Source organism: Manis javanica, chromosome 12 (genome assembly GCF_040802235.1).
Source record: "Manis javanica isolate MJ-LG chromosome 12, MJ_LKY, whole genome shotgun sequence".
Taxonomy (NCBI): domain Eukaryota; kingdom Metazoa; phylum Chordata; class Mammalia; order Pholidota; family Manidae; genus Manis; species Manis javanica.
Window position 1 is genome coordinate 28,371,303 of NC_133167.1, and position 15,683 is coordinate 28,386,985.

The window sequence follows — 15,683 nt, forward strand, 5'->3', positions numbered from 1 at the left end:
TGAAACCCAAGGGATGGGCCCTGTGGCTCCCGGAGCTGGTCTGAGATGTAAAGCCCATGTTCCCAGGCATCACTAAGAGATACTGATGCTCCTTTTAGCACTGTTGGTGGTACACACAGCCGTTCTGAGTCCTTCACCCCGACAACCACCTTCCCCAAGAGCGCCCGTGATTGGGATTTGCCTGGGTCTCCCACGGGTGGGGACCAACCCCAGTCTCCCTGCACCTGCTTTGTTCAAAGCCCACAGCCTCTAAACAGAACAGGAACTCTGGCTTCCACTGTGAGCTGTTGAAAATAACCACCTGGTCAGCAACTACAGAACTCTGATTATGGGCTTTATATATTGTTACTGGCTTCTTTATTATTCTTTTTTCTTTTATTGAAAAGAGAAAATATTGGTTAAGAGGAAATAATCCATCACCTTAATTACACCACTTTTCGGTTTTCCCTTTTCTTTTCCTTTACACAGTTTTTCATTTGTTAAAGCTTAAAGTCTAGAAAAAGATACATGACAGCACTATGTTTATAGCCCCTGCTTTAAAAAAAAAAGAAAAAAATTCACACCCAGGCTGCAATGTTAAAAATGTGACTCATAACAACAACAGAAGTCTTTAAAAAACAAACAAAAAAATCACACGACAGCAGAGCATGCTCATCCTCTCCTCGCCTTGTCCATTCTCTACACGGTTCTCTTTCTCTCCTCGGTTTATTTCTCTTCACTACTCACACCCTGGTATACAAGGTATACACACTAAGCAGAAAACACAAGGCAATTTGAATAAAAACAAAAATGTTTCATGGCAATAAATGAGAAAGAGGCAGAAAAATGAAAGACATTTCAAACTATAAAAATATAAAAGATCTGGACTACCTAGCAAGCCCTGGTCCAGAGGCCACTTGTTTTGCATCTCCTTAGAGATTTACCTAGAACACACTGGTTTCTCTGAAAGATTGATGCTGCTTCTGTCTCATGGTTAATTTATAATGGAAAAGAAAAACAACTCAAATTCAAAAAAAGCCCACGAGCAATGCAAACGCCTATTGTTAATAGTGTTTCACCATCAACTCTCCATACCCTTGCCTGCTCAAACCTGATTTCTCTTTGTTTCCCCGCATAGTGAAAAGGCTGATTCAGTCCCAAGACATCCTATGTCCCGACCAAGAGTCGGCCGCTGCTGCCCCGACCAGGAGGGGAATGGTGTGCCAGTCACCACAGAGCAAACGGTCCCCTCTCCTTTCCCGAATGGAAGGCATTGCTGGAGTCAAAACACAGAATTGCATGCTGAGGTGAGAGGGACCTCAATCCAAAAAAAGACTCCACAGCCCTGGGTTCATCTGGTTACCAACTCGGCGTTCCATGTAAAACTTTTCAATGTGATCAAAATTGCCCGTTCTCAGTTCCAATCCTCCTGCCCTGGACTCTATGTTCCTTGACCAAGTCTCTGTTCCCCAAAACCTGGGCTCCATTTTCCAAAACGCTTGTTATCTCCCAAGCCAGCAGCCCTGGGCCCATCCGTGTCACGCAGGAGCTGCCTTTGGCTTAACTCCCAAACCAGCCCATCAGAGTGCCCTGGAAATTCTTACATTCAAGTCACTAAGTCCTGTGTTTATTTTGGCTAAATATCTGGTGATATTTTATTTATATATTTTTTTACAAGAGAACATGACTGGCCTGTGAAGCCTCATGGTAAACACGGACTCAAAGAGAGCACGTGTGCCCTGGCTTGTTTATTCTCTTATGGAAGCATGGCGCTGAGCCTCCGTTCTTGTCAGTCACGGACCCAGACAGAGCAGTGTCTGCAGCAGTTGCTCTGAGTCTTTAGCCAGCCTTTCCTGGGAGCTTTGTCTCAACAACCAGTAAGAGTCAGGTGAAACAACATGAGCAGGTTTCACATCCCTGGTATAAACATTACCTTGGGTCCTGAAGGTTAGAACTTGAATTCAACTGTAATCCAAGTCGTTCAGTTTTGATCCCAGCTTCCCTTCCAATACTTTGGATCCGCATTAATGTAAATCTCACACCCGAAGGGCACCAACACATGCCCACAAATACTCTCAATACTTTAAATGCGCAATGGGGAGTGTGGATGGGGTTCAGGGAGGCAAGGGAGGCGAAGAAAGAAAATACACTCTGTGTTGGTCTGTCACTCTCTGTACTGCTGCTTTCTCCCTCACCTATTGTCTTAGGCAATGATGAGTGGAAAATTAGGTGAGATGATTTGGAGTCAAGAGCACATCTAGGTGGCAGACCAGGAATGCGTCTCTTTCTAGCCAGGAGCTAGACAGATTCATGACCATCAGAATAATGAGTCTAGACTTCAGATATAAAAATGACTTCCCTTATCTCTGAAATGCTGTCCCCTATGGGGTCAAGGCCAGCAAGCACAAACAGGGCACAGCAACCCTGACAAGCGTTTGGATAAAATCGGTCAGGAAAACCCCGTCATGGGGCGAGGGTGAGTGTCTCCAAGGGCTTTTACACCCAGGCCAACTGAAGTGAAGTATGTAGAGTGGCTGCAAATGCTCTGCACTGGAAACCTGAGTGCCCACCTCAGCACTGGCAGCTGCCTGGACTGCCAAGAGGGCAAAATGAAATCCGCCATGTTACAACTGCATATGGGCACTGCTGTCACCCGAGGCTGGGGGCTGTGTTTCCCCCTGCATGCAGCACGCATCCCAGATTCTTCTCTCCTTGCTGTGCTATTTACCTTACTAGGGAGAGTCATTTTCTGTTCTTCAGCCCTGTATTTAAATGCTCTAACTCCAGTCATCAAATGTGCCTCCTGGTTTCCTTCGTCAGACACCAGCTTCTGAATACTGCCACTTTTCCTCCTTTGAATTGTCATTCCTTGTGTCCCTAACTTCCCTCCCTCACAAAACTGCCTGCCACGGGACCTTACTGAGGGTGAATCGAGACTACTGCCTTGGTACTCTGCAGCTGAGAAGAAACCATCTTCTGGCTAAAATAAATCATTGCCACCTCATTTCACTTTTAATTTACTACTGTTCTTTGTTATTGTTGTTGTTCAGTCTCCCCACAGCCTCTCCTTTCTCAGCACTCGTGCATTTCCAGCCTCATTGCTCCCTGTTGGACAAGAGGAGGCTGAAAGGTTTCTCTGTAACCTATTTGTCTCCATTACAGGTTTCTAAACTTTAATTAAACAAGAGACAGTCCCCCAAATGGACAGGCGTTGGTGGTGCCATCTAGTGGTAGGAAGGAGTGGTGCCCATTTTTTCTTGCGAGATTCGCCAAATTTGGAGGTTAATTCCCCCCAATTCATATCACATGGGGAGAAGGAAAAGACATGCAAAAAAAAAATTCTTTTTTTTACCTTTAAAATTCTCACCTGCAAAAGCTGAGATGGGTTCTGGGGAAAAAGAGAAAAGAAGTTTGAGTTAGATAAGGGGAAGAAATAATCAGGCAAATACAGAGTATGATAAAGATGACTTCTATTTAGTGTTCTTTGATGGAAAGTGTCCCATGTCCTCCACATGCTCTAGACCGTATATGACATGTCATCATCATGGGGGCTGTGTGGGTGGGGAGAGATTCTTAGTTGCTTTGGAACAGAAAGTTCTTTACAGAGTAATGGGTCCCTGAAGCATTATAATCAGTCACTTATCACTGATACTTTTTCAGAGCCTGGATTACTTTTACATGTCTGGGGCCAAAGAGTTGCCTGAAGGGAGTAGGGTGTTCCTGGGTGCTTCTGACATCAGCAGGCACACACACATCTGGGACCCCCATGCCAAGTAAAGCACTTGGTGAGTTAGTTATTATAGTCACTCTGCCAACTGAAAGAGGGTCCCATTCCTTCTCAGGAGTTCCCCTTGCTTTAGGGTATATCCCTGGCTCTGATGGGAGATGGCCAAGGTGTCCTTAGGGTGACCTGGGTAAAATGTGTGCATCTCTGATGGGCTGGCTACTCAGCACGTCAGTCCGAGGGGACAGTTATGGTGTCCTTCCTGTGATGGTCATTTGTCATGCAGTGTATAATCTCACAACAACTTTGTGATTTGGGGCATTAGAGGTATTAGCTTCAAAGCAAAATGTAAAATCTTATTTTATATGTCACAGTTTGCTCTGCAAGTCATTCATGTAAAAGAACTACTTGGGTAATTGTGTTATCCCTCTGGTACAACATATGTACTATTTTTGCTCACCAATGAAGGCTTCCATTAAATCCATCAAACCTTTCCAGCATGTAATTCTGACTGGCAGTCACTCTCATTCTCTAGCATTTTCTTTGCTAAAAGCTGGAATCTGGTGATGGGGTCTTGGCACCATGAATCTCCATATACTTAGTGCATGTCTATTTCTGAATGGGAACAGGGATATGACTTCACCTCCTCTCACACTCCTCTCATCCTGAAGGCAGCCTAAGATACAGCTATACTCACACCTCATCTCCTGCACAGGCTGTTGCTGCCCTACCCACTGGGTAACAGCTGGGTTTGCAAATGGCATGCTACCTCTTCCTGTACATCCCAGCCCTTGGTGTCTTATCTGGAAGAGCCACAAAGAGAGAGACATTCACATACCCATACAGTTCTCCAGTGGAACGTCAGTGCTTATCCGGATGTCATCGAGGGCAATTTCTCCCGAACGTCCTTTTCCTATAACTCCTTCAAACACGATCTAGAAGCCAGAAGAACAAGACCAGGGTTAACTTGAGTTTCCTGGTCCAGGCAGTACAAAGATTTCCAGTTTTCAGTTAACCACAGCTTAAAATGTGTGTGTGTGTGTTATTGCATCTGGTACACATCCACTGACCCCATGGCTATGGTACTTGAAATCTTAATATAAAAAGAGTTGGTTCAAATCAAATGCATATTTGAGGGCATTAAATATATATATATAACAAGGTGAAGGATATTGTTGTCCAGTAATTAGAATGTATTAACTAAAAGAACCACAATCAGGGTATATTTAAAGGAGGGTTGAAATGTCCCTAGCCATTTTTGAGGTTCTTTTCTCATAAATCTTACAAATGCCCAATTCAGGTATTTGGAGACTCAGAAGATGTGAGCAGGTGGTGGTAAAGTGAGAAATATGGTAAACTGAGATTGGAGTGCCTTGGTAACATTTTCTTAGGGCTCCATCATTACAATGTTGCCTCTGGGCTCCATTACAACTAGGAGAGAAACAATATGTTCTTTCACCAAAAATTAACTGAGCACCTACTATGTGCACAAGGGCAGTTACAAGACCTAACAAAATAAGACCCCCTGCTTGAAGAGTCTCATTAGTTAGTGGGTGAGACAAAAATGCAAACAGATACTTACAATAAATACAATGCATTAAGGTTTGTAAATGGGAACGCAGGCGGGGGGGAGGACGTGCCAACACCTTACAATCTGAAGAGTGATTGGAGGTGGCCCACAGAAGCCCCTCTGTTCTGTGGTCTTCAATCATTCCTCATTCTCACCCTCCCCGGGCTCTCTGTGCAAACCAGCTCATTGTCCTCTGGCAAGCTGAGCGAGCAGTTGGCTGCCTCCCTAGCCATCTGTTGCTCCTTCTCGCCTGGGGAGGAGTAGGTTAATGTTTGGCTGGTTCTCAGTCACCTCTTCCGCAGTGCCTACTCCTACCCAAGTTTCAGCCGCAGCTGCGCATACCCATCTGTGCCTCAGTCTCTTGCTCTGTGGGGCACAGATAATAGAAGCCAGCTCCTGGATCTGCGTGGAGAGAGACCACTCATTTAGGAGTTTCTCTCGTCTGCTGCCACTGAGCACAAACAGCAACCCCACTTCCTGTGTGGGCACTTGCTGGGACAGGTCTGGGAGGTGGTCCCCTCTCCTCCTGGGAGTCTGAGGGGCTTGACAGGACTCTACCCTGGTGTGTGGATGGTTTGTTTGTGCTCTTTATTCAACCTGGTTTCGTGTCCTTTTGTTAGCCTACCTGATAGCAATCTAAAATAAAATGGAGAGAAGAAACATTTGTTGAAGATTTCAGCAATATAAAAAGCAATAGGAGGAACAAAGAACCAAGCCTGGGTGTAGAGACAGGCACATTTTGAATAACAAATAAGAGTGTCATTTAGTTGCCATGGCAATGTGAGAACTACAATGAAAACAGCAGCTTAACCACGTTCCCTAATGATGAATGGGCACGGCCCTTTGAAATACTGAAGTACAGATCACAGTGACTCCTGTGGAGCTCTGCACCCCGTCTCCCGTGACCACCCCACCTGATACTCCATGTCGTAGCTGGGCAAGATGATCCGCCCATGTTTCCACTCGCTGCCCTGGTCCTCGCGAATGACCCAGAGGAGCTTGCTCTCCTGGCTGGCTTCACGCACCACCTGCAGCGCCACGCGGCCACCTGTGGCTTGGTACTGGAACTCCATGCACACTGGACTCCGGAGCAGGTGCACGGGTGGGCTGATGAGCCGGGCGTACTGGCCCTCTCTCCGGCCATCACTCTGCAGCCGCAAGAAATTCCTGTCGTCTGTGGGAAATAAACCCAAACAGAGGTTTCTGGTAAATGCTTGGGAGAGACACCAGTTTACAGCTGTGTCCCTCCAAGGGAAATCTGGGGCCACATTTTGGTGATTTTTGTTCATTCATGTTCCTGTTTTCTAGGCCAGGTTTCCTTTTCTTAAGGCTTCTTTAGAGCCTTGATTCAAATGCTGTGTCCCCTTGAAGCCATTTTTTAAGTCTTTATGTCAAGTCTTTACCTCCTGCCTATTTCTCTGCCTCACTTTCCTTGTGCCTCTTTTACATATGGCACCTGGCACCATAGCCTTATTGTGTTGGCTGGTTGTGTTTGTGTTTGTCTTCTCCTAGATCCTAGGAGGCCAGATCTGTGTCTTATTCATCATTGGCTTTCCCAAAGGTCCAGTGAAGTGTAATGAACTGAATTATAAGGGGGTGAGGTGGCTGCTAAACTAGAAGACAGTTCTGGCCAGGTGGTTTATGCTTCAAGCCTTAGCCATCTTGGCTGGGCAATGTCCAGATGGAAGGCATTTAAAACCTTCTGCCTCCCTGGTGCTACTAGATGGTGCCTGGGCTCTACTGACTGTAACTCAGAAGCCCAGCATCAGTTTCAAGCAGAATAGGGGGTGGTGGCTGAGTAGGGGTAATCAGGAGGGCCAACACCCTACTCCCTTGCCTGCCCAGACTGGGAAGGCCTGAATTGGCCTTTGGCAGAGATCCAGGCAAACACAGCTCTAGTACAAATAAGTGCTGTCATCATCACTAATGAAGGCTATGTGTTTAGCCGAAAATATACAGTCGGAAAATTAAGGTTTCACCCATCCAAATGTCTGGAGAACAGGCCTTTTGGCTGATTGGTTTTCAAATACATCAGACACTATGTGGAAGATGGAGCCCCCATTCTCATTTGTGGACCTTATGCCTTGTAGACCCAGGTGTGGGGACCTGCACCTGCAAATCCAGCTCGTGCAGGAGCATTCTAGTCCCTGGAAGAGAACAAGGTGACAGTTGAGGAGAAGATCTTGCTACTTCCTTTTGGCCCTGAAGCATCTTACACTGCACACTTCTGCAAGACGGCAGGGACCCTTTTGCACCACATTCCCGGCACATCAGACACCTCAGGATCATGTTAATTTGAGATATGTGCACAGAGCCTTCTTACTCGGCAGGGAGTGTGAACATCCTAGGCTTGTCAGGGAAGGATAGTGAGGACTCCAGAGCCCTGAATCAACAGGCTCACTGGTTTGCTGTTGTGACTCCTGCTGGCACCACCTTTCTGGCGAGAGCTGAGCCTGAGACAGTCCTAGCGTCAGTGGCCCAGAAACAGCTCCTTCCTTCTTGCCTCCCTGTCACGTATCTCCCTTCTCTCTGGCTCCCCTTCAGGTTAGATTCTCCCAGATTATTGCTCCAGAAGCTCCCCCTCCCAGAAGTGGAATTAGACAAGTTTAGGATGCATAGTCAGGGTTCCAGTTTGTGTCTCCTCAACCTCCCAGACCCATGTCCGTCTAATCCCCCATAACATGAGACCTCTCCAAAGCCAAAGTCAGCACAGATAACTTGGCAGTTGTCTACAGCAGAGAATTTTAATAATGGTGATCTGCTGAAGGAGGAGATACTGGTGCCACAACCAGACACTCAGAGATTGTCTAAACCTATGCTTCTCTTATCAGATCTCATTATTCCTGCTATTCTAAGTGGTATTTGCATAATGCTTTATGGGTTACAGAACACGTTTGTAAGCATTATTTCATTTAAGCCTTGCTATATACTTGTGCCCTAGGTCTTACTAATCTTACTTTGTACAGGACAAAGAAACTGAGGCTCAGAAAGGTTCTAGTGACTTGTCCAAAATAGGCAGGCTAGCAAATAGTAGAGCTGGTCTTGACTATAGGTATTCCCACCTTCACACAGTAGGCTCTTCACTTCAGCTGTGCCCCAGGTACCTCATCCCATATCTGGGCAGTCAGTCACACTCTATTCAAAGAAAAGTGGCCTCCCCACTGGAGGGCCTTTTTTCCTGTTACCCGTATTTCTTTCCTCCTTTACCATTCCACTCCCACCTCTTTGGCTGGCACATTCCAATATTAATTCCTTTCTTCTCGCAACAACTTGAACCTTTACTGACTATACCAATGATTTTACCTTGTTTTTTGAAAGACTTGGAGCTATTTTTCATGCATTTCAGCAGGTAACCACCCACTACCTTGCACTGTAATTGAACTGTTTGATGTGTGCCTTTCTTATCACCCCAGTTTGATTACAAGGTTCTGGGCTTACACATATTAAGGGTTAATACTGCTTCTTCTCCGTGCCCCTAGATAGTGACATACATATGCCACTACTCAAGAAAACTTTGTTTCCATGAATGAATGAATGACAAACACATGGATGAAGAATCATATGAAGCCACCTACTGGAATCAAGAATGGAGGGAGAATCAGCTAGCCTCTGGGGATCCCTCAGATTCATTTAATTTCTTCACAATTCCCTCCTACCCTCCTGAGCCAACAGCCCTTTTCCAAGGTGAGGTGAGCTAGTAATAACATTGCGACCTGTGGCAGCACCCAGTCCATGCAGCTGCCAGTGAGGAGCCCCCAAAGGCTCCCATGCTCCAGTAATTCCCAAGCCCGTACAGTTTCCACCTCATATGTAAAGAAAACCAGATTTCAGAGACTTATTATTCAGCCTTCTTCCTTCACAGTTTCACAAATAAGACCCACTTGCTGCCTGAAAATTGCTTGGCAGAAATACTGTCACTTGTGTGAATTTACATTCTTAAGCGGCCGGGGAATCATGGCATAATGGTTAGAATTTAGTAAGTAAAATGTGGGGGGTGGGTGCAGAGAGCTGGGCTGGCTGGTTTTTATTGGGGTCTGCTCTATTTCCCCATTCTGTTGCTAAAACTTCAGGCACAATGAGGCCAAAGGTTTCATAGACTGCCTCTCCTGGGACGGGAGCTGGTCCCCTCCTCTCCCCCTTTCCTTTCCTCTCTTCTCTCTCCCTCACAATAGGATGATAATCACTATGCATGATTTAAAGGACCACTGGAAGGCGGGGAGTTAATGCTGGTAGTGTGCTAAGCACGAGCAGCTGAAGGATCATAATTCAGTGCTGACATCTGAGCTAATCCACTAGTTTGCAGAATCTCAAGACAAGCAGGCCTCTGAATTTCACTTAGTTAAATCATTTGTGCCCCACTTGTCTGTTAAGTGCTATGAGCTTGAGGGAAGAAAGATGATATGTAAATTTAAAGAATTAGCAGTAGACATCAGTCAGAGGGACGCTGAGCTGCAAAACGTCCCTGCCTGTCATTGAAAAAGGCCTGATTAGAACCAGGGCATCATGAAGGAACTGCTCAGACCAGGAACACCCAGGGAGGAGAGAAGAATAGCAGAGACAAGAGAACTGATGTTACCTGAGCACCGACTATGTGCCAACATCACTGGTGGTTTTGTCTGCCTAAACTTACATAATCTGCGTGAAATCTAGCCCTGTGAAATAAGTATTATTTTCTCCATTTTTACCAAAAAGGAAACAGAGTCTCAGAAAATTGAAGTACTGTGTCTGAGACTACTGCTAGAGAGCGATGGAAGCAGGATATGAGCCCCGTCAGAGGGAGGGAACAAGCCAGAGCATGGCTCTCATCTGGCTAGAATCCTGGCCTAATGCTCCCTAACCTTTTAAAGCCTCAGTCTTCCCAATCTGTAAAATGGCTACGATAACAGCATTCCTGCACAGGGTTGTGAGGAGGAAGAGGCAGTGGGATGAGCCGTGTAAAGTGCTTTGCACAGTAACAGGGACACAGTAAAAGCTGGACAAAAGCTACGATCTCCATTACTACTATCTCGATTCACACTGCCTCCTGTGCGTACCTTTTTGGTTTTTTAGAAGTATGGTGTGGCCTGAAGACAGTAAGGATGGTCTCTGGAATAAGGCAGTTCCCAGATCCACCCTCACCCCGGAAACCAGCTGGCTGTTGACCACTTGTTTTTTGTGACAAGATAGATGTAGACAGATAGATAAAACAAGATAGATAAAATAAAACAACCATGACTCTGGAATGAGGGAGAGACCTCAGAGACCATTTAGGTCAGGCCAACCCTGTTACCCAGAACACCTCCCTGGAATGGCTGTCCACCTTTGGCTTCAAGTTCTCGAGAGAGAGAGTTTTCATAGGCCATGTAGGCAAAATGTTTCCTGGGTCAGCGCCGTAACTGTCAGGAGCTTCTTACATTCAGTTTTAAGTGTTTCTGTTGTCATTTAGACACATGTCCTCTTTCTATCCCTGATGGAGCCCAGCCAGCTTCTGACCTCTGAGTTAGAAACATTTTCACTCATGAAGAATGAAGACCCTTAGTCTTCACTTCTTCAGGAAACACAATCTTTGCTCCTTTAAATGTCTACTTCCTAGGCCTTTAGATATGGTGGTAGGTCTCCACTGACCCTTCCCCAAGCTAAGTGCTTCCAGTACTTCTTTCAAGTCATAGCACCCATATATGTGCTATAAGTGAATTCTTCTGGAACATTCCAATTTAGGGCACATGACTCCTAAATACAGAGGAAGTTTTAAGCATACAGTGTTCGTGGATTCGTTGATAGAGCAAAGGGTTGGCATGGCATGGGTGGGCTACTTTACTGATTTACTTGGACTTTAAGAAGAAACCCTCTGGATTCTTAAGAGGCTGCCAAACATGACAACTGACCAGCTAAGAATTAGCTTTGCCTGCTGGAGGCCGTCTTCTGGTTCTTGCAGCTGATGGCAGTGATGCCGGCAATGGACAGCTTCCAGCAAAAAGACAATGGAAAGGAAATATGTTCAGTTGCTGACAGAGAATGAAGAAATAATGTCCCAGAGATACAATCCCTCTCCTCCCTGACTTGACATATTTGGGAGGCATTTTGCTAGGTCCTTGACTCAAAACATCTGTTGTTGCCCATGATACAAGGAAAACAATCACATGGGAATAAACAACAGGAGTTTAAAAGGGTGAGGAGGAAGTGCAGAGGGACAGGCCATTCAGGCATTTTAACCTGCTGCTGTCTCCTGACATTTCACCTGGCAATTTATGACTGCATCTGGCTTCAGCCACATTAGTGCTGTGAAAACATGTGACTATGGCTGGCCAACAGCAATGGAGTCAATTGTGTCCACACCTTACCAAACCCTGAAATAAATCACCAGTCTGATCCTCCTGGCTATTGCAAAGCCAAGCACACCATCTGTCCAACACACTCATCTCCTGGCTAGCATCTTGCCCTCCTACTAGAACAACCATCTGAAAGAATATTTAGTGCTGCGGGAGATGTAGTCTCTCTGTATAGGTCATGCTTAAAACATGAGTCAGACCCTCAGCTGGCCTCCCAAGGTCAGCCTATCTCTGCTTAGGTCCTCAAATTAACAGCCAGTTAAAGGAAACACTGACTTTGGGTGAACTCAGCAGGATGTTCTCAAGGTTTACAACTGACCATTTTGTGAACCTTTGGGATTTCAGGCCCTGTCTTTGCAGTAGGCTACTTGGAGCTATTTTTTTGTATGTCAGTTTTCATGAAAGTTTATAATTGAACCAGTCCTGTTATCATTCTGCCCCTTCATTATCAATCCACACACTGCTGGGGGACCCAACCCATTATGAATTTCAGAAGAAAGGAATAATAGCTTCTCTCTGCTGCTGCCTTTTCCACAACGTCAGAGATGTTTTCCTTCCTACTTTCCTTCTGTGCTTCCCTTCTCCAGCTGAAGTTATTCCTTGGATATTGGTTTCTTCTAAGTTAGGCTGTGCCTGGACTTTCATTCACTATGGTGATCTAAGCCTGACAAATTCTGGGCTCGTATTTGCAGTGGCTGCTCCCCACCAGGCCACAGTGACTTCTTTCTGAAGGCAATTCACGCTAATGCCAACTCACTGTCTGGATTGTATGTCGCCAATGGTCCCACTGTGGGAAAGGTCTTCTGAGTTCAGAGAGTTGTTTTTTATTTCACAGAATCATTGCTAGTTCACCATCCAAAATCAAGCCCAGCATGTGCAAGTTCACTCCTTGATTATTTGATTTTTTTGCAACCATCTACCCACCATATCCACCCATACTTAATCTTCCCATGTGCGTGAAATGCATGTAGTAAATCACAGTTCTGGCTGTCCACTCTCATAGAGTTTATTCAGTGGCCCATCGAAACAGCCCCATGAGAACTCACAAGTCTACCACTTCCACTTGATGGAACAGCCACCGCTGTAAGGTCTGAATACTTCAGAGCATTGTATTCTTGGCTTACTCTCACCTGAGCATGTCTTGGAGCCCAGAGTTGGTGCTGGTCTCTCCATCCAATTAACATAAATGCTAGGCAGCTGTGTCCTTTCATTATTACAAATGGGTTTTGCCAGTTTTCTTTATATCCCTTCTGTGATTTGAAGGTACTGAAATGAAGTGACACTGTAACCATACTTCATGAGGCCAGCAAATCCATACATGAGCACACGTATAGGGTGCTTAAGTACACACTTGAGGATTCTGAAGCTGACCTGGCATAATACCCTTTATCTCTTAGTTTTCTGGTCTCATTCCTGACAATAACAATACAAAAGCAGTTATTATTATTACTATTATTTGTATGACTTAGTATGTACTTTTTTTGAAAGAATGAAGTCGTTCCTACACTACCTAATGCTGTGTGACTTGTTTACTATGTCGCTCACTTAGGTAGAATGACACAGTGACAAATATACCAACCACTGGACACTCCCACCAAGGGATCAGAGAAGAGGCACATCCCCTGAATGATCTGCTCTTGGTTTACAACAATCCCAGGGGCACTAGCATCAATGAACGGCCACAGAGGTCATGCCCACATGAGCGCTGAAAGGTGCTACAGCGGCGCTGACAGGCCAACATCCCGTGACGATAGGCACGGTCTCTCTCTGTGCCATCCAAGACAGTGTGGCTACTGAGCCCTGGCAATATGGCTAGTGTGATGGAGAAAATGTTATCTGCATTTAACGTGAATTAATTAAGATAAAGTAGCCACATGTAGCTAGTGGCTACCATATTAAACATGCAGCTCTAGATACATGGCTTACGATTATCATTTCAAGGAATTTTTGCTTTGTTCCTTAAAGACCTGAATTTGTTCTTCCTCAAAACTCTGTTTATGATCAACACGCTAGAGAACATCTGTAGAGAACACGGTAGCTCCCAGCAGAGGAAATACCTTTTGTGTCACTGTAGCCACAGAGAAAAGGCAAAGGAGCTTCTCAGAGAGCATGAGACTGGCTCCTCTGCAACCACCAGGGGTCACTGAATTCGGGACAACGTCCCCAGGGGCTGCTCTGAACACACTCCAGGCTTCTAAGCCATAAGCAAAGAGCTAAAAAAAGAAATTCTGAGTGGCTTGAAAGACTGTCTTGAAAACAAAAACAGTGGAATGAAACCAGTGGGTGTCTTGTCAGCCTTAAGCAACCATTACCACTAGCCAAAAAAACAGAACTAATTGCTTACTTAAAAGGAAAAAAAAAGACAAAACACAACATGAGAAAAGAAGTAAATCAGAAAGCATCTGAGGAATGTGAGTAGTTTCCACAGACACCTGGAATCAAACAGCCCGAACACGGCGATTTCCCTTCGCCTCTCCTCCCTTCTCCTCTGCGCCTATCGCCTCTGCACTTGATGGCGACACCTCCTTTCTTAAATGTAATTACCTTTGTTTACCTATTGTATGAGGGGGGAAATGGGGCACGCTTCTCTTAAAGAGCAGTGAGTGTCCTCTTTGTGGAGCGGCGCGCTGTGGGTGACACGGCAGCTTCCAGGTTTGGCTCGGGAGGTCCGGTGGCTCTGAACCCAGCAGCAGTCGCCCTGCCCCTAACCAAGCACAGCTGTTTCCTTTCTCCCAACTGCTCCCCTCAGGGCCCCATTTTTTTTTTAAGAAGAAAGGACCACCCTGAACAGAAAAGGCTTTCTATCCTTTCCTGCTAAAAGCCTGGGATCCAGTTTTGTGAGGAGAAGAAAAATGGGAAATATAGCAAATATTTTTTTAAATTATCAGAGGATGGAGGGAAGTGCTCAGAAAACAGTACTATGATTCTGTTGTCTGGAGGTGGGTTATAAGTGCCATTTTACCAAACTTCAGGGATTCCTCTGATAGAGGAAAATAATCATTTTCCTCCTCAATATCTTAAGGCAGAAACAACTTTATATCTAGCATTTCCTTATGACCCTAATTTTATTTCTGTCCCCAGCCAGCCAGCCCAAGGTTGGAATTCTGCCCACTTTGCGAGCTTGCTCTGAAAAGCCTTCCCAAACCACAGGGTGTAATGAATCAACTGGAATGAGGACAAGGACTAGAATTCCTAACCAGTAGCCAAGGTTGACGGACAGGGCACTCAGGTGAGGGTGAGGGCTGGATGGGGAGGAGGCAGAGGTGACGGGGCAAAGCGGCAGAGGTCAAGGCAAGGGCCAAACAGCAAATAACTTAAGTTCTCCCAGAATTGTCACTTGCTAATTGGTGGCCTTATAGCCGGACAGGGCAGGCCTCGGCATTCTCAGAGAAAGTCTGCTCAGAAGGGTGCAGGAGGAGACTGAATTATTAGAAGGCACCTGCAGATGGAACTGAATGAGAGCCAGGAAATCTCCCCATGCTGTACCATCTACATCGCCTTATTCAAAGAGCCTCTGCCAAGCTGCCCCCTTTTATATACACACCCACCCACACCCATGCATATAAACTACAAACACACTCAGACAAATATACAGACATGCACATAGACACACACACAGATTCCCATACAAAACACACGCACATAAACACACACACATGTACATATTTGCAAACCCACATCGACACATAAAAACATGTAACATACGCACATACACACAAAAAACATGAACACTTTGAGAAAGAAACACATACATACACACATAGCCCACAAACACACACACATAACACTAAGTATACACATCCATACACATACGCCACAAATCTTCATGTGGGGAAGGTTTGTGGAGGTGGGAAAAAACAACCAATTAATTGGGCCAAGTCTCAAAGGAGAGGAAATGAAATGAAAAATCCAGGCTGGGTTATAAAAATAAGTATTTTTTTCTAACATGTAGGAGGCTCATTATATTAATTAAACATTATTGCAGTGAACAAGAGTGGGGAGGGTGATTAAGGCTGGGGCGAGGGTAAGTGGTCTCTCCTGTTGCCCGAGGCCATGGTGATCTTGAGATATTAATCTCTCTGAGCACTCAAATTCTGAAGAG

At 45.4% G+C, this 15,683-nt stretch overlaps 1 protein-coding gene across 8 annotated transcripts in view; it reads right to left on the bottom strand.

Moving 5' to 3' along the window:
* Positions 1–15,683, bottom strand: part of NRP2 (neuropilin 2) — a 116,319-nt gene that overhangs the window by 32,148 nt on the left and 68,488 nt on the right. For 4 of the 8 annotated variants that reach the window (XM_017653686.3, XM_017653683.3, XM_017653682.3 and 1 more), the window contains exons 13-15: positions 6,188–6,447; positions 4,542–4,638; positions 3,347–3,367 (exon numbers count right to left, since the gene is read on the bottom strand). In XM_017653686.3, the coding sequence (XP_017509175.2) occupies positions 3,347–3,367; positions 4,542–4,638; positions 6,188–6,447 (378 nt within the window). Of the gene's footprint in view, positions 1–3,331; positions 3,368–4,541; positions 4,639–6,187; positions 6,448–15,683 lie in introns of all 8 variants that reach the window. The other 4 variants (XM_037009257.2, XM_037009254.2, XM_037009252.2 and 1 more) reach the window with 1 other exon arrangement.